General features: G+C 42.4%; 2 protein-coding genes across 2 annotated transcripts; both read right to left on the bottom strand.

Annotated features, from left to right (window-relative positions):
- Positions 1-4974: 4974 nt before the first annotated feature.
- Positions 4975-6631, bottom strand: LOC115357744 (piggyBac transposable element-derived protein 4-like). Its single transcript, XM_030049395.1, has 2 exons — positions 5619-6631; positions 4975-5109 (listed from the first exon to the last, which is right to left on the bottom strand). Exons 1-2 carry the CDS (start codon positions 6128-6130, stop codon positions 5013-5015), a joined length of 609 nt encoding a protein of 202 aa, XP_029905255.1. The 5' UTR covers positions 6131-6631; the 3' UTR covers positions 4975-5012.
- A 216-nt stretch (positions 6632-6847) lies between these two features.
- Positions 6848-11378, bottom strand: LOC115357740 (zinc finger protein 32-like). The gene is made up of 2 exons (XM_030049388.1): positions 11196-11378; positions 6848-8352 (listed from the first exon to the last, which is right to left on the bottom strand). The coding sequence occupies exons 1-2, from the start codon at positions 11353-11355 to the stop codon at positions 7244-7246; spliced, it is 1269 nt and encodes a 422-aa protein (XP_029905248.1). The 5' UTR covers positions 11356-11378; the 3' UTR covers positions 6848-7243.
- Positions 11379-22705: the final 11327 nt, after the last annotated feature.

Genomic DNA, 22705 nt, shown 5'->3' with positions numbered 1-22705 from the left:
ACTACTACTACTACTGTTGCTACTACTACTGCTAAAACTACTTCTACTAATATACTAATACTACTATGACTACTAAAACTACCACTACTACTATTACTGCTACCACTATTACCACTACTATTACAACTATTACTACTACTACATCTACTAATATACTACTACCACTATTACTCTTACTACTGTTAGTACTACTACTACTACTACTATTGCTACTATGACTACTACTACTACCATTGCTACTACTACTACTACTACTACAAGTACTACTACTAATATACTACTACTACTACTATGACTGCTAGTACCAGTACCACCACTATCCCTACAACTACAACAATTTATATACTACCATTACTACTAAAACTACTACTACTACTGCTGGTATTACTGCTACTACTATTACCACTACTGTAACAAGTATTACTAGTATTACATCTACTTATATACTACTGCCACTATTACTATAACTACTGTTAGTAGTACTAGTACTAGTTGTCTAGAAAATTCAGAGTTTTCTGTTTCAGAATGTCGCCCTGCTCCCCCTGCAGTGACCCTGGTACTGCGTTGTACAGAGGCCTGTGTGATCCACAGCAGCCACTTTAACTTAAAAAAAATATGGAAATTGCTCTATTAACGGCTTGTTTTTAAAATGATCTGAAAGTTGTGGCTGAACAGACCCGCTAACATGATATTAGCCTGTGAAGTTGGTCATTTAGAGTTGTTTAGAGTTGTCATTATCATGCATTAATATTGATATCAATAGTTGTTATTATCATGCATTCATATTGATATCATTATCTCACAGATGCTGCAGATTGTCTCAGTGTTTTCTTTTGAATCTTAACTGGCGGTTAGCCTCTCCTGTCAGGGTCCAGGTGAGTCGCTGATGTGAAAATGGCGTTTAAAACTTACGAACCTCTGTGCAGTCGCACCTCCGGCAGCAAGATGGCGTCCAGGAGCCTCTGCTGCCTCTCCACCTTCAGTTTCAGGCGAGAGTTTTTCAGCTCGTACTCGGCCAGCGTCTCCTCCAGCAGAGCCAGCGTCTCCTCGGCGGCTGCAGTTTGTCGCCGCATCACCTGCGATCTCAGCTCGCAGAGTTCAGACATCTTCACAAACTTGATATCCAACGTTTTGCTCGTTTGACTCCAAGAGAAACCACTCAGATATTCGCCTCAGAAATGAGTTTTTGTTTATTTTCTTCCTCAGCTGATGATTCTGATTCTGAGAATGTTGTTCTTCAAATCTGTGATTCTGGCTGCTAATGGTTAGTATGGTAACTAACAACAACTGGTCCTGTCTTTTGATGGTAGCACTATATTTGTGAAGCTTCTGTGAATCTTGGTTGGAACCAGATTTATTAGTTTTAGTTTTTTTTTGTTTTGTTTTTGTTTTTATAAACACTGAATCTTAACTACGAGTCGTGGCTGTTATGTGCTCAGAAGGGCAACTGCTAAAAAAAAGAAAAAAGAAAAAAGAAAAAAAATTGATCCAATTCAAAAAGCACTCCCATTTTACTGAGAAGCAAACTAAACTGACTTTGTATCCTGAGTGAGGGGAAAAAAGTCCCAAAGAATCCCATTGGTGGAATGTTTTGAAAATCACCTATAAATGACCATATAATACCAAAAAACGCCCTTTTTTGCTTTTCTTGCAATTTGTCCTAGGTTGACCCCAGTTTTGGCCTAAAATTACTGGTCTAACAGTTGTATATTTCTGCAAAACAGGTGAATTTGAGCGATTCACGTCAAAGTTTGGTTTGTTTGGGTGTGTGTGAACGCAGAGATCGCACTCGGATGCAGGACAAAAAAAAAAAACAAGATCGCCAAGAAAGGGCGGTCTCACATCACACACACACACGAACATGCACACACACACACACACACACACACACACACACACACACACACACCCCAGAGAGCTAAAAATCTCCAGAGGGCCACAACAGAGTTAAAGTACATCATATGGACAAAGACGTCCTGGTCCACCTCCACACTCCACCTGCAGGAGCTATCTTGCTTTGTTTTTTGTTGACACTACAATAAATATGTTTTATGAAGAATAGTTTGATGTAGTTGGATTATTCAAGGTATTTCCTCTAGTTTTAGAGCTTATTTATTATTTTAGAGCTTATTTTGAGTTTCTAGTGCTTGTAAAGCTACTTTGATGGACTGTCGTGGAAATAGAACAGTGAACAAAGACATTTGGTTACAGGATTATTGCTTTTAATACCATTATTTAAAACATATGAATATGCTGAGGGGTCAACACTGTATGGCAAATTTCAAAGGAGCGAAGGAGAGAAAGAGGGAGGTACAGATGTGCCAGACAGCAGTTTTTTCATGTCCTCCCCCAACAATTACTCTCTGAAATTTTGCTGTTTATTGTCCCCCCCAATAATGCCCCTGCATCTTTGTATTTTATTATATTGTATAGTTATTATTTGAGGATGTTTACAGTTTATTTTCATGTTCATTTGCACTCACTGAGAACAAGTAGGCTAGGCCTGCCGATCTATTGTTATATTTGATTTTTTAAGTTATTTAATTTGTGTGAGGATTGATAAATAAAGACAAATGTGTGACTGTCATTCTGTTGTCCAAATGATGTCGCTAATTTATGTAACATACTGTAGCATGGGTCAACAACAGCCACATAGGAAAAATAAAATGGAAAAAAGACGCAAGTGCGACCCCAAGTGGTCAAAACCGGTATTACGGTTTGATTCGGTTTTTACAGTTTTTCCAGATTGCTAAAACACATTTCTTGAAACCTCCACCCATTTTCTCATAACCTTAAACACCAATCCAAAAACTCAAACCACATTCACAAAACCCCAGACTTTTCTATCAAAATCAAACTATCACCTCAAAACCAGTTCTCCTGTGTTCAAAACCAAACAATGTGTTCAGGTCATAAACACAGCAGGTAAAAATATAGTCACCTCAAAGCATTTGTCAGACACTACATCAAATAATTTAGGACACAGCAACCAGGACATTTAGTTAGCAGAAAATGTTTATTGTAAATGCATTTAGCAAAATCATATAGTCAAAGCAATATCTAGACTACATTCAGCACTTTCAAAACAAAAAAATAAAACTAAATGAAAAGCACGTTACTGCACAAAGTCACTGAGATTCATTGTCCAACATCATGTCTTTGTTGGGGGGCTGGCCAGAGGACTTCATCCATGTCACAGGCAATATTTACTCCAACTGGGTTGGACTCTTTGTCCTACTTCCCTCATTGTCATCCCATGAACAAGGACATGGTGTACAATAGTTGCCAAAATTTCATCAGTGATGATAGTTCTTGGCCTCTTCCTCACCCCCTTCTTCCTCATCCACCACCTCTCATATGTACTCTTCCTCCTCATCCTCTCTGTATGTTTCTGTCTACTGTAGATGGATGCACATGTGCCACCTGTGCACTCTGAACTGACTTTTATCCTGCCCAGTTGGTCTGATCACATCATTACAAATGTGTGTTCAGTTTTGAGTTGTGTGTAAAAGGTGACAGCTGTGTTGGAGTTGTGTTCACATTTAGCTGTCACTGTTTACAATTTTGCAACATGTGTATGACAGTGTGAAATGTGCTTAGTGACTGAGAATGTATTTAAGGTTTAGCAAAAAAAGAGCGGATGAGTTTTGCAAATTGTGTCTAAGTTCCTGAACAGTGTTTAAGGTTTGGCCCAGTGTTTGATCGGAAAAATTAGTTTAGGCCGCTGAGAATTTGGTTCAGAGAATGGAGTTTAGTGTTTTAGCAACTGAGAAAAACTGTAATTCAATATCGAACCAGTTTAATTTTTTTCATATCGGCACATGCTTACTGTGAAACTCTATGTGGCAGACCACAGGTACTCAAAACCACAACTTCTTGCAGGGGTATCAGCAGTTCAAATAAAACCCTGGAAAAGTGGACAGCATGGGGCCTTTAATATGGAGTTGGTCCCTTTGCAGCAGCACAGCTTCCACTCTGATTTCACTCTAGGCGAAATTACTGCCTTGCGCCCTTCCATGTTACTTCCTTTTTTGGTATGTTATTTAACTTCTCTCCAACCATGGCTGTTAAATTAAAACAATAAAATGAATTAATTAACCCTTTACAGGACGGTTTCTGTGTCCACCTTTCCCCTCTTTGCACCAGTGCACAGAGCACACAATCGCCGACCGGGCTGCCTCCTCTTCCTCTCCCTGGGTTGGCTGGTAGCTGGTGGCAGGTGGCTGGCTGTGTTGGACGCTACCTGGGAAAGTACCTGCCTGGTTCCCAGCCTCCTGGATGCTGCTGGCTGGATGGTTCCTTGGCTGGCCCTGCGAAGGGCAACCACCACCTCAGCCGAGCCCGGGTCCCGTGGGAGCCTTTGCCTTTGGGACAGGTGGGGTGAAACCAGAGCCATCCCGAGCTCTTGCAAGAAGATCCTGCGCTTGTAGGCCACACCATTTTTATAAGTAGGCTGCACCTCCTCCCTCAGGACATATGCATTCAGTGCTGATATGTCCAAGATGTTATAAAATATGGTCTTGGGCCAACGGCTGGACCTGCAGCGGCAGCTATATGATCCAGTCAGCTGAGTGGACAGAGGAAGAAGAAAACAAAAGGAATACAATAAATACATGCTCTTTCCTTTTTCAGTACATCAAAATCCTATCACAATATGAATGCAAGAAACAGCCTCCTGAGTAATTAAAGTCTGCACATACCTGATCCATGACTCTTGATTACAACTCCACCTTTGGTGGAGTTGTAATCAGGGATCATCTGGGGTTTGTGGGGAGGTTCTTCTGCTACCGCTGCCTGCCGGTGTCGATTGCTGAGCAATATCACCAGCTTGTTCCTCTTTGCCACGTAGCTGACGGCAGTGGCAGACTTGGTGAAGCGAAAGATAGAGGAGTGGATGTTCCTCAGGCGGAGCTGCTTCAGGGCTGGGGGGAGCTCGGGTTTATTTCTCCTCATGGTGCCAAGGAGCCCGCCGGAGGAGGGCTTCTCCCAGCTCAACACTTTGGACAACTTCTCTACAAGGCCCAGCACCACCTGCTGGCCTTGGGCCCTCTCTGGCTCCTCTGCAAGGAAGTGACTGAGTCACACAACAGCCACATCTTTAGTCCATACCTAGATACATAGAAAGATAGACAGACAAATGGAGAAACTCTTGTGTTACGTCATCAGGCCTACAGACAGGTTGTGTCAACATACAGAGAGGACGAAAATGTTCAATCGGAAAAATATATTTAGCCTATGTGGTATGTATTTTAATGCTATCTACTATAATGTTTTTTTGAAATTATTGGAATGCTATGTATGAAAATGCTATTGCTATTTATTGCTGACAATCTAATTTTACTGTTACTGTATAAGTGTGGTTTATGACATACAGAATCTTGAATCATAATTCCTATTTTCCTGAATCAAATCATGATCATGTTATCACATGCAATAGGCTGCTTACATATCATTACTTTCCTTGCCACATAAACTACAACAGCAACAACAACAACAACAACAACAATAATAATAATGCATTTTATTTAGGGCACCTTTCAAAGCACTCAGTGTCGCCTTACAAGACGCAGATAAAACAACAATAGAACAAAGAAGGGTATAATTATTATTAGTGTTACCTTCCTGGCTTTTTGGGCATGTACACCCTGAAGGAACAACAACCTTTGAATGGGACGAGTTGCTCATCCACAGTCAAGGTCTGTTCTGGGACCCACATGCAAGGCAGCTGTTCAGACCACCTCTCGACTATCGGGCAAAACACTCCCTGCTTACAGCAGCGGTGAGTGCGGGTGGCCCGGTTATTAAACCGAAGCCTCCCGGAGATTTCCTCGAACCTTTCCCGGCTCACCGTGGCTGCAAAGACGGGACGCCCAGTTTGTGCTTCCCAAAGGCTTTGTGTTGCCTCCCGTCGGGAGTGGTACACACCCACCAGGAGAAGAAGCCCCAGGAAGGCCTTTAGCTCTGGCATATCTACCTCCTTCCAGCCTCGGCAGCCTGGTTTGTGATGCCTTTCCAGGTTTGTAGTCTCCAGGACGAGCTCCAAGATTTCCTCTGTGATAAAAAGGGCAAAGCAACTGGGAATGTCGGAGATTCTGCTGATGGCAAAAGTTGTCATCCCTGGCTTGGGCATCCTCCTTGGCACATATGGAAACGTTGTGGTGTTGTCAGGGTACCAGGCAGAGGTGGGGGACTCGAGTCGCAAATTTGAGGACTTGAGACTTGCTTGGCTAACACTGATAAAAGACTCAACTTGACTTTGACTTGATCTTCATGTGACTTAACTTAGACTTGAGACAGATGACTTGAAAGGACTCTCTCCTCCCCTCCCAGCATGGCCCAGGTTGATCATCATCACTGCCACTGGAGCTGCTCTCCTTCTCAGTTTGGAGTGGCGACGCCCAGTCCTCATCCCCTGCCAGCGAGTCGCTGCTCACTGAACTATTGGATGAAGACTCTGGGATTTCTTCCCCTCCTTTGTCCGGGTCTGAGGTGGTTGTGGAGGCAGAGGTGGAGGATGAGGATGCGGGGAGCTGGGTACCTGCAGTACGTTGATGCTCCAACTTCTCTAGCTCCAATAAATAATCAAGAGCCTGTGTAGGATCCATGTTCCTCTTAGTGTGCTGCACAGTTCTTTGATTTACCGCTGCTTTTATCCAGAGGACTCAGCAAGTCCATAACAGGGTGAAAGGTATTTTTTAAACTTATCTAACATTACAGAAAAGTAAAAATATATAAAAACTGACAATAAACTGACAGGCACCATAAACAGTGCCTGACCTCAGACAGTTGTAATGATAAAAAAAAAATCTCACTCTACTAAGAGAATATTTCATTTTTGGGCTGTTTATTTGTTTAAAATGAGTGGTACATCAGAGAAACCGGCCTGTAAAGGGTTAATTAACTAATTTTATGTTTATAATTATAACAGTCATGGTGGCAGAGAAGTTAAATAACAACACCAACAAAAAAATCTTAAAAGATAAAACCATTAAAAAGTTATGACTTCAACCATCACAAGGACCCAATGAGTCCTTACAGGGTGAGTGGATGGTATTTAAAACATGGTATAAGGGTTAACACAAGATATGTAACAAAATGTGTTGGGATGTGCTGCATCTCTAACATAAGCACTGACTCTGACGCATCTCCTGCTGCTGCTCCACTGACACACTTGTGTTTGCTTACATTTGTCTGATGCTCAATGAAGCTTCTCCCACACACACACACACACAGGATTGCGTTTCTACAGGTTCTCTCCAGCGTGGGTTCTCATGTGTTGGTTGAGGTTTCCTTTATCAGCAAACCCTTTATCACAGACGGAGCAGACAAATGGTTTCTCCCCAACGTGGATTCTCATGTGTTTGTTGAGGTTTCCTTTGTGTGTGAAACCTCTCCCACAGAAGGAGCAGACGAATGGTTTCTCTCCAGTGTGGATTCTCATGTGTTGCTTGAGGTCTCCTTTCTTTGTAAACCCTTTACCACAGAGGGAGCAGGGGAACGGTTTCTCTCCAGTGTGGATTCTCATGTGTACCTTGAGGGTTCCTTTCTGGGTAAACGCTGTACCACAGACTGAACAGTTGAACGGCTTCTCTCCGGTGTGGATTCTCATGTGTAGCTTGAGGCTTCTTTTCTGTGTAAACGCTGTACCACAGACTGAGCAGGGGAACGGTTTCTCTCCAGTGTGGATTCTCATGTGTATCTTGAGGGTTCCTTTCTGGGTAAACGCTGTACCACAGAGTGAGCAGGGGAACGGTTTCTCTCCAGTGTGGATACTCATGTGTATCTTGAGGGTTCTTTTCTGTGCAAACGCTGTACCACAGAGGGAGCAGTTGAACGGTTTCTCTCCTGTGTGGATTCTCATGTGTCTCTTGAGGTCTGCTTTCTGTGCAAACCCTTTACCACAGAGTGAGCAGGGGAATGTACTCTTTCCTGTGGTCTTGGTCTTGGAGCAGGAAGCTGGTTTCTCTCCCACATCAGGACTGTCAGGACTGAGAGGGACGTCACTCGGTGGGTTTGAACCGGACTGAGCTTCTCTGGTCTCGTCCCAGTCATCACTGTCATCAGTCTCAGCCTCAGAGGAGAGTTCTGCGTTCCTGGCTCGTTCCTCTCCACCATCTTCTGGTTCCATCTGTCCAGTGGAGCAGCGGGCGTCTCTGCCCCACTGAGCTCCCTCTTCATCATCCTCACTCTTCACAGGGACAGCAATGAACGGCAGCTTGGTGATATCCTGAGGCTGCTCTCCCTGCTGACTGGTCCAGAGTTCCTCCTGTTCCTCCTTAATGTTTTGGGGCTCTGGCTCCAGTCTGGGGGTCTGCTGAAGCTGCTCAGGGGGAACCTCCTCTTTACACACTACTGGAAAAAACACACAGACACACATAATTATGCTTGGAAGCTGACCCGAGCCTGTCAGCATAACCCCTACTCCAGCTTTTGTGAAAAACATATATGGTGGCAATCAACACTTGCTTTTCTTGTTTTTTGTTTGTTTGTTTTGTAATTAGGTGAGAAATAGGTTGTTTCTTATTCTCGGCAAATTCCAGTTCCCTCCATGATTGCTTGGCGACCAAAGATCGGATGTCCCGTAACTTCCTCCACCTGAGCCCCAATAAAAGGACCATGTTTTACATGGTCCTGATACATGGTCCTGATAACCCCACTGCCTCAGTTGATGAGTTTATTGGCCGACTTCACTCTAACATCAAACCTGCCGCTGAGAATCTCGGCATCATCTTTGACCAGTTCATGTCTTAATGTCTCAAGGCTCGGCCAGTGTTTTCTTTAAATGAGAAACATCGCAATAATAGCTTGTCTTCTACAGACCTTGAACTTCTGATTCACACTTTGATATAGTCCTGTCTAGATTATTGTAATTCCCTCTACACACGAGCCTCAGTCAAGCCGCTTTAAATAATTTACAGTTGGTGCAGATTATTTACTAGAACAAGCTGCAGGTCCCACATCACCCCTGTTCTGGCTTCTTTCCATCACCTCCCTGTAAAATTCAGAATAATCTATGTAGTGACCCCTTTGCCTATCAAAATAGATCACTACGGTTGCTGATGGATTGTTTTGACGCGTTACCAGATGACAGAAATGTCCAGTCCACTGATTTCAGTTCAATAACAACAGCTATGATTTATTTACTTACAGTGTGTTAGTTCAGTGGTTTCCAAATAAAAATAAAAAACGGGGCCAAACATACACCTTCACCAGATTGCCTATTTACCAGTATAGAAAAAAATAACAAAACGATGATGCCACGGTCACGGTCTAAAACTGTTTGCTTCTGCAAACCAGCAACACCTGAGTCCAATCAACCCCTAGAATATACACTCCTGGTCAAAATTTTAAGACCAGTTGAGAAATTGCAAGAATTTACATTTTGCACTGTTGGATCTTAAGAAGGTTCTAAGTAGAGCTTCAAAATGCATCAGGAGGTCATGACAGTGTGGATACCTGACAGAAAATGACACTGAATCCACATTTGTGCGAAGATTTGGGCTTTTAAAGGCTGTGGTCTTAAACTTTTGATCAGCTGATGAACAGCCTATTTCAGTTTAATGGTTGTTTGCAATAAATTGCTTACTCAATTTTTTTTTTTTTTTTTTTTGTCTAACTCCCATTTCTTCTTTTTGCATTTTCTTTGACCTGTCTGTCAAATTTGACAGACAGGTCACGCCTCCGTAACACCAGCTGATGAAGGCGGAAGATTCACGCCGAAACTGTCAAGAAGGTAAAACAATTTGTCTTCTAAAATTGTCCGTAAAAAGAAAAACGTTACGGCACTTTAATCTCAGAGTTTTTTTCTCTGAATTTTAAAACTTTAATCCAGAAAATTCTGTAGTACTACTACGATTATTACAACTATTGCTACTACTATTACTATGACTGGCAGATATTGAATTTGCTATTGAATTGCTAATATATTCCAGCAATATTGGGGGGGGGACATTTTTGGAGTGCCTGAACACTGGGGGGGGGGGGGGGGGGGGGGGGGGGACTTGTCCCCCCCAATGTATATGGACGTTTGGTCCCTGCTGCAAGCGGGGAGAACGACATGGCGCACACTACAGCATGGCGAAAAGCGGCAAGAGCCAGGAGTCTGCAGTCTGCCTTCAGCTGATCAAAGACTTAAATATCATGGAATATATCGATGGGAGAAAAAACAAATAGCGACAGAAGAAGAAGAAGACGTCGGCCGAAACACGGGAACATGCCAAGTAACATGTAAACTGAATATTCCAGTTGCCGCAGCGCAGTAACCTTAACCGGAATATTCACCCGAACCGGAATATGGTGTGCAAGTAAACGTAGTCACTCTCACAGATGCTGCAGATTGTCTCAGTGTTTTCTTTTGAATCTTAACTGGCGGTTAGCCTCGCCTGTCAGGATCCAGGTGAGTCGGTGACATTAAAATGGCGTTTAAAACTTATAGTGTTGCCAGGTGGGGAATGTAGGATTATCGTACCAGAGACTCAAAATTATCGTATTTTGAGGGAAATTATCGTACACCTGTGATAACCAAAATAACAAGCCCAGTTACACACTATCGTCAAAAACAGTCACTCAAGTGTTTAATAGCGTCCTGCACGCACTCGCGGCTTTGTGGCCTCAGTACGGAATGGATTAAGGGCACCACATCAGCAGCCCCAATTCACAGTTGCGTTAGACTAATGTGTCCCCCACAAACAAATGACATGTGGGAACTAATGAGCAAAGTCATGAGGCCTGGAGGCCACCTACTGTTGGGTTGTCAAAAATGACACTAACTGAATGAATGGACATAAACAGCACATATTCAAAGGTAAAACGTGCCTGCTGCCGGGTTATAACATAAAATGATGTGTACACAACACACAAAGGGGCGCCGCCAGGGATTTTGGGCCCCATGAAAAGAAATCTTACTGGGCCTTTGTATAGTAGGCCAATAGGCAAACCTTTTTATTTCAGGCCTTTCGAGGGCCCCCTCCCCCATTGTGGCCATGCGTAATCAGTCCTGCTTTTCCCCCCACTACGACGTCCTGACCACACATACTTACAAACTGCCTGCTGCCAGGTTATAACATAAAATGATGTGTACATAACACACACAGGGGCGCATCAAGATGTGCATCAAAAAGAGGTAACTCTGCAATAGTCCAAAAAAACAAAAACAAATAAATAATAAAATGAATAACAACGACAGAAGGCTTTACCGTCAGCGCCTGCAACACGTTTCAGCCGTCCGGCAAAAATGCGCTGGCTTTCCCCCTCTTTGCGATATGTTTGTGGGCGATGATGTTGACGTTTCCCCTGCTCCAAAGCCGTCCTCCTCGCCGCTCGTCCCTCCTCACCGTCCCCTTCAGCGGCACTCATATTCCTCCCTTGCTTCTTCTACACTCTTTCCTCGACTCTGCTTCTGTTTTGAATCGCGCTCGCTCGACTTCCTTGAGCGTCACGTGGGCCGGGCGCAGCTGACCATTCAGCCAATCATGCTCGTTGTTCTGAGACAAACGCAAAGACGTCACTCGTGTCTCACGCTCAGCAAAGCCTGACTGGCTGGAAACATGTCACATGGGCTTAGATGCCTTCAGGGTATTGAAAAAAAACTCTCCGGCAGACAATTGCGGCAGGCAATAATTTGAAATGGTCAAGTTATCATAGATTTGGCCTTTTGGGTGATTATTGATCATACAAATACGATAATTATCGTACACCTGGCAACACTGAAAACTTACGAACCTCTGTGCAGTCGCACCTCCGGCAGCAAGATGGCGTCCCGGAGCCTCTGCTGCCTCTCCACCTTCAGTTTCAGGCGAGAGTTTTGCAGCTCGTACTCGGCCAGCGTCTCCTCCGGTAGAGCCAGCGTCTCCTCGGCGGCTGATTCACCTGCGATCTCAGCTCTCAGAGGTTAGACATCTTCACAAACTTGGTCGTCGGCTTCCTGCCGTCTGCAAGAGATCCGACGTTTGGCTGCTTTGACTCCAAGAGAAACCACTCATATTTGTTGATGAGCCTCATGTGGTGTGAGCAAGCCCCGAGTGGCTAATCGGGAGGACCGGGACAATTCCCGCTGGGCCGGTCTGATGTTTGGGTCGCAAGGGCCGGTGTTCACTTTTTTATTTTTTACTTTTTGGGGGTGTTCAGTCATGGCAGTGGGTTGATCATGTATGCTGCTTACCGCTGTCCCGGGGCCGCCTCCGCTTCCACTGGCAGCCTTTTTTTTTTTTTTTTTTTTTTGCAGACGCACCCTGACGTATCACGTCCATGCACTCGGCCAGTGGTGTTAGAAAGATGGAAATAGAAAGAGCAAGGGTGGTGCAGAGAAGGCAAGAATTAAAAAGAGAAAGCTCTGGAAACAAACGCAGCCAAATCTGCTAAAATTGGCAACTTTTTCACTAAAACGAGCTCTCGGTTTGAAACGACAAATGAGGACGATGAAACGGGTAAGGCAAGATGTTGAACTTTGCCTGCAAACCACCATTCAGGTTAATTAATTATCAAGTCAATGAATTGTGTGGCGTTGTGGCATATAACATAGCGTTATATAATTTAAATAATAGTATGATGCGACGCCACATAACTGGGAAACTTTGTCTTGTAGCCCCTCAGAGTCAGAAGCAAGATCCAGCACTAAGCACCTGGCATGAGCCCACAAGTCCAGAGTGGGCAGGCAGGATTGCTCATTGAGTGAATATTATTAGAATTAATATAAAGAAGAGTATGGTGTAGATCTGCTCTACATGAAAAGTGCCCTGGGATATTAGATGATTCAGCACTACATTAATGAAACTGACCTGAATTGATCAGAAGGCTTTGTAAAAAGGGGAGATTTGTGCTGAGAATTATGACAGTTTTTAAAATGTGATTTGGTATCAGAAGCAGAGCCAGGAGCCAGTAGTGATGGGGGGATTGCTCCTGTCAGTATGGAAGGAACAGGTGAGCTGTTGTAACAGAGTGTGTGAACAAGCAAGCATTAGTTCCAATATAACCACTTTCTATGCCCAAACGATACTAGTGACCCATTATATTTTTTGATTTTAATAGTAATAGGTTGCGTAAAGCGGGCCGGTCTGAGGCATGAAACTCCAGGGTTGAAAATGAGTCCCACTCCGGCCCTGAGGGTCCAAGAACAGAGGATGTTGTATTTTCCTGTAAAGCCCTTTGAGACAAATTTGTAATTTGTGATTCTGGGCAATACAAATTAATATAAATAAATGTTCGCCTCAGAAATGAGTTTTTTTTAGTTTCTTCTTCGGCTGATGATTCTGATTCTGAGAATGTTGTTCTTTAAATCTGTGACTGTGGCTGCTAATGGTTACTACGGTAACGAACAAAAATTGGTCCTGTCTTTTGATGGTAACCCTATATTTGTGAAGCATCTGTGAATCTTTGTTGGAACCAGAGTTGTTATATATATATATATATATATATATATATATACACACAAATTATATAATATATTATAATATTATATATTATATTACATTATATATATATATATATATATATATATATATATATATATACGTGTGTGTGTGTGTGTGTGTTTATTTATTCATTTATTTATTTATTTATTTAAACCATTGAATATTAACAAGGAGTCATGGCTGTCATGCACTCAGAGGGCAACTGCTATAAAATTAAAAAATATATATTATTTTCTCAACTGTCCTTTACTTTTTTCTTTTTTTTTAAACGGACACTTAGCTATGGGTAGTGGCTGTTATGCACTCAGAAAGCACCCGAGTGTAAATAAATAATAGATAAATGAAAACTTAAATAAGAATATATAAATACGACAAATAACAAAAAATTAGGATAAAGGAAGAAAGAAAGATAAAAATATAGTCAAATAAGAATAAATAAATAAGACAAATAAATAAATAGCCTACAAATTAAGATAAAGTAGCCTAAACAATAAGATAGAGTACAATCCGAAAAGCACTCTCATTTTTTTCCCTCATGTTTTATGTTGATCACAGTGAGACGAGAAGAACAGACACAAAATTCTGTTCGCCTGCACTTTTTTTTTTTTTTTTTCTAGCCTCTTAATTAACTTCATTTTGAAATTCCAGCAGGGTTCCTGAGGCTTCCTCGGATCCCAACATGAGCTGCTGTTTTCCAGGGAGAAGAGTCTGAACGTTAAGGAAATCTTTTCTATGTGATGTGATTTTGCGGCCGTAACACGACCGAACGGCGCCCCCTTCCGGCCGTGACTCGACCACGCTGAGCGCCGCCGACGAGAGGCCGGCAGGCCCGACGCTGCCGCTCTCGCTATATTTTTGCTCTCGTTACGCTGGTGTCTCAAAATTGACACTTTAACCCCGCCGGCCGAAGGGGTCTCATCCTCCTCGAGTGAGTGGCAGAGGTCTCTCTCTCTCTCTCTCTCTCTCTCTCTCTCTCTCTCTCTGGTTATAAAGTCTTCCTATGTTGTGCAAGAGAAATCTGATGTGTATTTACTCCTACACTGTTAGAAAATAAGATTTACAGTTTTGTAGGCCTACTGTCAATGTAAAATGCAGCATGCACTGTTTTTAAAATTATTTTCACAATATTTTACAGTTAACCTATGTACATTGTCAATCTTCACAAAATCTACAGTATAAATCACAACAAAATGTCCTTTGTGAATCAAGAGCAGAGTTAAAACACTGATTTTTCATCATATAATTACAATGTGAGAGAAAAAAATCCACAGCTTCTTATTGCACTTTACTTTTTATTTTCATAAACTATGAAAATACATGTCCTTGCATGAAACTAGTGCAAAAAAAGTGCAAACAAAACCAAAAAAATAACCAAAAATGTGATTTGGTGTCAGTGTTAAATGGATGCGTAGGCTATATTGAGTATATTATTGACAGTTACCTATTTCAGTATTTAAGAAAAAAATAACGGTCAATTGTGTAATGTGATGAACAGAAGAAGAAGAATATACTCTAAGTTATCAACATAAAACATAAAAATAATAGAAATTACGGTACTCAACTGCTGTAACTAAAAACCAACCATTTTAAACACGAGATATAATACACGGCAAACATGTTCAGCTACCAAAATAAAACACTTTAAGCCGTTCAGTCTCGGATGTTGCTCTGCTACCGTATTCTTGTGAGACACGTTATTCCATTAATTACAACTATAGCCTAATTAACAATAAAATGCGATTACATACGTAATAATAAGTTTTCAAAACATAACCACACTTTCCGGTACACAGATTTGAAGAAGCGGTAAATCACAGCATAGAAAATCTGCAGCACTAAATTTCTGATCCAACGATTAGGCTATAATCTGCACTGGTAAATTACCAATAAATAGTGTGAACAGAAGTCTTAGTGTTACTTCAACTGTTGAAATGACTTCCATAGACTATTTAGTGGCACTATTAAGGCATCATCATTATTAATGAATTCACTGGCAAAATACATGTCCATAGGTTAATTTAGATTATGAGTTTCTTGTGTTGTCTAATTATTCGGCAATCATACAAAATTCTAGCTAGCTGCTAAATCCTTCTGTCATGACGTGCACCTACTCAGTAGGCTAATGCAAACAAACTTGATACATCACTGATATACTTTGCACCAATTTATAGATGAGATAAAATGGCTACTCACCAGATAATTAGCAAGATGGGGATGGATGAGGAAAATAACAGTCCCAGCTTCACATGTGCTGTTCAGGAGGATTGCCCTTCCCAAAATTTAAAAAAAAAAAAAAAAAATACTGCATGATACTGTAGTTTAGACATTGGATGATTCATTAGCGGTAAAGTGCTGTATTTTAGGAATACATTGTAGGTCTGTAAAAATAAATAAATAAATAAATAAACGGTAAATTGACAGATTTGTGTGTGTATTAACAGTAAAGTGGTGTATTTTAAAATAACAGGCTAATGCTGTTGGAATCCTGCTGTAAATTTACAGCAATCATTTACAGTGTATAGCCAGCAGAGGGCAGCCTTCCATTAAAAACAACAGCAGCCACAGTAGAGCCACTGCTCCAGTTGGAGTGGTTCGGGCATCTGGTAAGGATGCCACCAGGGCGCCGTCCAAGGGAGGTTTGCCTGGCACGTCCAGCTGGGAGGAGGCCACGGGGCAGGCCTAGGACCAGGTGGAGAGATTATCTCCACACTGGCCTTGGGGCACCTCGGGATCCCCCAGTCAGAGCTGGTTGATGTTGCAGGGGAAAGGGACGTTTCTGGTCCCCTGCTGAAACTGATTCCTGATTCCAGATAAGCGGTTGAAGATGAGATGAGATGAGCAGCCACAGTGCTGTCCCTGACCCAGTTAAGTGTGCATTCAGCACAAAGGGGTTTTCCTGATACTAATGACTTTATACTGAAGCCTGCTGAGCTTTTTCACTCAGCCTCCTAGCACAGCTGACTGCACATATGGCGCTGCTGTAATCAACAAACACAGCACTGTCTGAAAATGTGTGTGTGTGTGTGTGTGTGTGTGTGTGTGTGTGTGTGTGTGTGTGTGTGTGTGTGCGCGCGTGTGTGTGTTTCCTGATGTGAAACAAGATGCAAGACAAATTATTAACTTTAGATCAAAATGTGACCTGCTGAACTGCCAGGTCTTGGCATGCTGACGGAGTGAAGAAAGTGTGAAGTCTCTGAAAGTTCATTTTCATATCGTGGTGGAATGAATGGAAACCAGTGACTGGAGGAAAGGGAGAAGGAATGATGTGGCAGTGGAGCGGTGGGATTTCAGCCCACCGCTCGCTTTGGGAGGAACTTTCTGGAGAGGAATCTCTGAACATGCAGAGGAACTGGAATGGCCCCTTCAAGATGTGATTTTCCCACGGGAAACACACCTTTATATTGTCAAAGCAAGTGTATCCTGATACACATACAGCTTTTTGTTATTAGTCATGTTGTCACCACCACCAACACACAGCCCTGCACCCACATGCATTTCTACTGAGATTATATTTGGTAATTATAGCTGCTGCGTAGCAATGGTCAGGGCCTGGCAAATTTAGGCAATTCTGAGCAACAACTGGAGAATAGGAAGATTGAAATGTGCATTTTGCATCAGTTCAGGCCTGAACTCACAATTTCTGGCATGAAGGACAATACTCTATCTCACTGAGCTAATTGGAAAGTGTCAATTCATGTGAGGCTTCACAAACTGATTAAGCCAGTCACTTGACAGCAGCCGCCTACACATGGAAAGGCAGATTTCCAACCACTGTAATTAGGGTCCTGGGCTTCGGCTGCCAGGGCCCTAATTACTCCCAGTCCAGTCTCCCCTGTCAGCTCCACGCCGCCTGACAATAAAAGCAGCTATTGATTCAAAGTGTTTAATCTTATTGCCATCCACACAAGCTGGCAAAAACCCAAAACCTTCAGCTTATCGTTGCCAGGTGACACCAGCAGTAACAATAACAACAAGCCGGTAAAGTTAGACTTTGCTTGAGAGCTGGCACGAGTGGAAGAGATGCTTTCACGGAAATGTTTGCTTTGTCATTGTTCTGTATGTGCTCTCAGGCGTTGGTGCAAACACACACAGACATATATTATATATATATATATATATATTTGCAAACTAACATTCCCATGATAATATTCCAATGAGACAGTTTAATCCTCAGTTACTTAAGTCGTTTTCTTGTTTTTGCATATTGTCTGGTGGCACATGTAAATAAAGGTCCAACAAAGCCTCTTACTTCACCGTAAACGCTGTGGCTACAACTGTCTTACAGTTTTATTGTCTGTGACTAAAGGAAGTGATTTGAAACAGATCATTGACGGCTAAATGGCAGCACCTGTTACTAAACGCAGCCTTTCTCTGTGCTCAGCAGGGCTGCTAACATGCTGGATTCAAGCAGCGAAAGCCTTTTGGAACTGGTCCATTACTGAGCGAGTGCACTTAATCCAGCGGCCACAAAAGAGGCTGTAATGTAATCACATGGGGCGGGGCAGCTGCTGGAGGTGCTTGTTATATTGACCCACAAGTTCAGATTGTTACTCAAAGTGTCTGACCGCTTTACAAGAGGGAATTCCTACAGAGTGAGACTTTCTGTCTAATATCATTACACCCCTCTGTCAGCAGCAGGTCTCAGCACTGTGGAGAGGTTACTAACACTGATGATGCAGGGAAAGTCTCCAAAGTCTCCTGATCCCTTATGCTTTGTTGGATCTGTCACTTAGACTAGAGGGAGTCATTTGCAAAGGAAATTAATTGCAGGTGGAGGCACAGACCAGATTGTGCTCTGTCCCTCAGTCATTTTCCTGAGAAATGCTGAGTCATCGAGCAGTCATCAGAGGCTCGCGGAGAGAGGGAGAGACAGAGAGAGGCACAGAGACACACAGAGGGAGGGAGTTTTCTACCTCTGCATTAAAATGTTTTTTCCTTGTTAGTGGATATGGAGGCCAGGCATCCTGACCTTTCTTACAGCAGCTGCTTGTTCATGCAACACAACAGAAGTTTCTCAATATCAGCATCTCCCTCATCCTCTGTCATCTTTGTCACCTGCGTGCTCGTTTCCCACTGCAGCAGACAGTTCCACTGTGTTAAAGGTTTAGAAATGCCTGGGAAAATGTAGCCTCTGTGCATGTTATCGCGCTATTTAATCAGTAAAATAGTGTCACTATTAAAAAGCTATTTGATTTAGAAAACAGCAACGTTACGACCACACTACTGAGGAATGTAGTTAAACAAGTAACGCCGGAGGTATTCCCAGGGGATTTGTCTTCTGAGGTCATATTAATTATTACAGGCGTGGTGGAAGCCTGAGGGCTACATTCTGTACAACTGTCTGCCAGCCATGTGTGTGGGAGCACACTGCAGGGAGCGTCTGCTGTGTGTGAGCTGAGGTTGTCCATGCCGTTACCTTTAGTATTTCGGCTGAGAAGTGAAGCAGAGCTGGTGCTTCTTTCCACCCTCTTTCTTGAAATGTCCGATCCTTCAAGATTCACACCCCTGTTCACACACACAGGATCACAGTCTCTGTCCCTGAAGGCCTCTTAGCGGCTGATCCTGATTCGCCCTGCAGGCCTGCTGATCAGACTGCAGGAGTTTTAAAATCCTACTTGATTTTTAAATCAGGTTACATCACACACACATCAGGAGAATCCTCACAGCTGCTCCTCTGATCTCAAACATGCATGCGGCGCACGATTTGTAAAAAATGCTGCATCACAACACGACAGGATATTATTCTGCACGGTCGTATGTCTTTGCAGTAGTCGTGCACAGATTGGACAGTTTTGATTACAGTTTTTCCCAACTGCTAAAACACATTTCTTGAAACCTCCACCCATTTTCTCAAAACCTTAAACACAAATCCAAAACTCAAACCACATCACAAAACCCCAGACTTTTCTGTCCAAATCAAACTATCACCAGTTCTCCTGTGTTCAAAACCAAACACTGTGTTCAGGTCATACACACAGTAAGTAAAAACACAGTCACCACAGAGCATTTGTCAGACACTACATCATAATTTAGGACACAACATCCAGGGCATGTAGTTACAGTTTTTCTCAATTGCATAGACACAATTCCTGGAACAACTCACCATTTTCTCAAATCTCCACACACAATTCTAAAAACTCACTGTGATCCATCGTTCCAAAGCACATGAACAAGCCTCCAGGCCTATTTATTGACCCACAATTCTGATTGGTGTGTTAACAATTTTTAGGCTGAGTTTGCACTTGGAGAAAGGTGTGGTCTCTGAGTTTAGGTCATGATAACTTGAGTTAATTATATTGAGAGCATGTGTTTGCTGAATGAACACATAGTGCAGTGAATGATTTATCTGGCCACTTTTGTGTAAGGTTTTGCAGAAAGAGTTTTGAATATTGAAACGTGTGGAAACAGGTGAATTGTGTTTATGGTTATGGGAAATGCGTGTGTGCTTTCGGGAATGACAAAAAGGTTTTGGGTTTTTGTGCTACAGGAACCAGTTTTTATGTTTTACTGTAACAGAAAATGTTTATTGTAAATGCATTTAGCAAAATGATATCGTAGTCAAAGCAATATCTAGACTACATTCAGCACTTTCATAACAAACAAATAAAACTAGATGAAAAGCACATTACTGCACAAAGTCACTGAGATTCATTCTCCAACATCATGTCTTTGTTGGGGGTCCGGGCAGAGGACTTCATCCACGTCACAGGCAATATTTATTCCAACTTTCCAACTTAAGGTTTAGCAAAAAAGAGCGGATGAGTTTTGCAGATTCTGTCCAAGTACCTGAACAGTGTTTAGGGTTTGGTGTTTGATTGGAAAAATGAGTTTCGGCCGCTTAGGATTGGGTTCAGAGAATGGAGTTTAGTGTTTTAGCAACTGAGAAAAACTGATGAAGACTAATGAAAAAATAGCATTCTGATTAATAGCGGAGGTCAATATGAATCTTTTACACCACTGAAGCTTCTTAATTAACGTTTAAATCATGTAATGGTGTCTTGGATCGTCAAGAGTGCAGTCTGAATAACCGCATACTTTAATAAAATAATGAGAGCACACAGCAACCGAGCTCAGCGAGGGTCTTAAAGAGCTCCCAGTGCTGCTGATGGAAAATAGTCCCCGGGGAAACTACATTTTTCGCAGCCTTGCATGTTTTGCTAAAAGGTTTGTTGACCTGTAAAATGTGGGTGAGTTGTAGGAAATGAGCCAAATATTCAAAATGACAGGGATGGTGCTTCAATAAGAAAATGAGGGCATGAAAGGAAATGCTCCCATCCGCTGTGAAAAATAGTCCCCGAGGAAATGAAATCTTTAGTGTGATTTGCTGAATGGCTTGTTGGCATGTAAAATTTTAGTAAACAGGACGGACTGTCAGAATCACTGGGATGGTCCCTTAACTTACCCTTCCCACCTTTCATTCTGTTGTCTACATGTAGGCCTACTTATGTTGTGTGTAGCTTTTTTTTTTTTTTTTTTTTTTTTTTTTTTTACATGAAACTATGTGGAGTGATACTGGCTGGTTTACACACACACACACACACACACACACACACACACACACACACACACACCTGCAACACAACCGAGTCTAATCGCTGTCTACATCTCCTATGAAAACTCATGATAAACATGTGAGTCATAGCATTGTTGAAAAAATGCTTCTATGAGAAAAGGAAGGGAAAGTGAGGAGGGGAAATGAAGGAAAACAGTGGCTGCGGCACCTTTTCAAACTCACACACTGACTGATCATGCATCATTACAAACAGACATAACTGGTGAGGCAGGATGGATCGCCACCCAAACAAACAAACTGCTTACCACTTCTCTTCTGCTAAATCATGTGACTTCTCTTCTGCCATATCTTCTCCCCCAGTCTCTCTTTGTTTGCCTTTTTTCTGTCTCCTCACACACACACACAGGGCCGTGCAAAGGCCTATAGAGGAGCAGGTTCTCAGATTTCAGAATGGGCACGTGGATCAAGGCTTTCCAAAGATAAGCATAAGCTGTTGAATTAGGATTAAGTGGACTAAGTGACAAACAATACAGAGGCTTAAGGCAAACACCCCAGTTACCTGGCTGTATTTAAGTGGCAGCTGAGATAAGAGCCGGTGTAATCCTCTAAATGTGAAGGAAGGGAGCTTCAGTGTTTCCTCTCCTTTCTCCTTTAGCCACAGGACACACTGGACCAGCCTTTACACAAGCAAAGGCCATAATGGTGTCCCACAATTCCTCGTGACAGCACCTTTTAGCAGTTCAGGGTGTTTACTGAGTTTTGTGGTGGTTCCTAAAGCTATTTTATATAGCAGTTAGTGTCACAAGGTTGCACTAATTTAGCAAAATCCCCGGGCCACACCACACAGACGCAAGAGGCAGAGGTGAACTTTGTTTACAATAATTTATTAACAAGCAGATTTGACAATTAAAAAGTTGAATAAAAATAAAGCACAGCTGCTGGCTTAAAATAACAATAAAACATTGGCTTAAGTGCCCAAGTTAAGTCTCTCCTCTAAACAGTGTGTGAGCAATAGGCTACTCACTGAGTACCCTATTGCTCACACACTGTTTAGAGGACATTGCCAGAATAGACTGAGTAGTACTCAGTCTATTCTGGCAATGTCCCGCATCAGTCTTATTGTTATTTTAAGCCAGCAGCTGTGCTTTATTTTTATTCAACTTTTTAATTGCCAAATCTGCTTGTTAATAAATTATTGTAAACAAAGTTCACCTCTGCCTCTTGCCTCTGTGTGGTGTGGCCCGGGGATTTTGCTAAATTAGTGCAACCTTGTGACATAAATTTGGCGTTGGTCGGCAGGATCCCCATACCACACCAATGGTAGATGAGCAGGGGGAATGTGTGGCTGGGCCATCTAACACTAATACAGTGCCCACTATGGCTATGCCATGGTTCATGGCTTTGCCATTCATACCAAAATTTTCAGGAAAAGATGGAGGTGTTAAATTTGGAGCGTGGTTGGAGCAAATGGAATATATGCTTTGGGCTCAGGGCCTTGATGACCAACAAAAAGTTGATTTTGTGCTTTGGGGTTTAGATGGGATGGCAAGAAGACAAGTAATGCTGTTAGATATAGACAAAAGGGGGTCCTCAAAGGCCATTTTAGATGAGTTAAAAAGACTTTATGGTCAGCCAAGTTCTCTTGCTCACATTAGGACTCAGTTTTTTCCGTGCAGACAGAGAGAGGAGGAAAGTGTAGAGCTGTATATATTGCGCTTCAGAGAACTGTTCAGTCGGTGGAGCGAAAGTGAGCCACTAGTGGCAGCACAGGTAGAACCCACAG

The sequence above is a fragment of the Myripristis murdjan genome, chromosome 4, assembly GCF_902150065.1.
Source record: "Myripristis murdjan chromosome 4, fMyrMur1.1, whole genome shotgun sequence".
Taxonomy (NCBI): Eukaryota; Metazoa; Chordata; class Actinopteri; order Holocentriformes; family Holocentridae; genus Myripristis; species Myripristis murdjan.
Note: the sequence above shows the minus strand (reverse complement) of the source record. Positions and strands in the feature narration are given on the sequence as shown.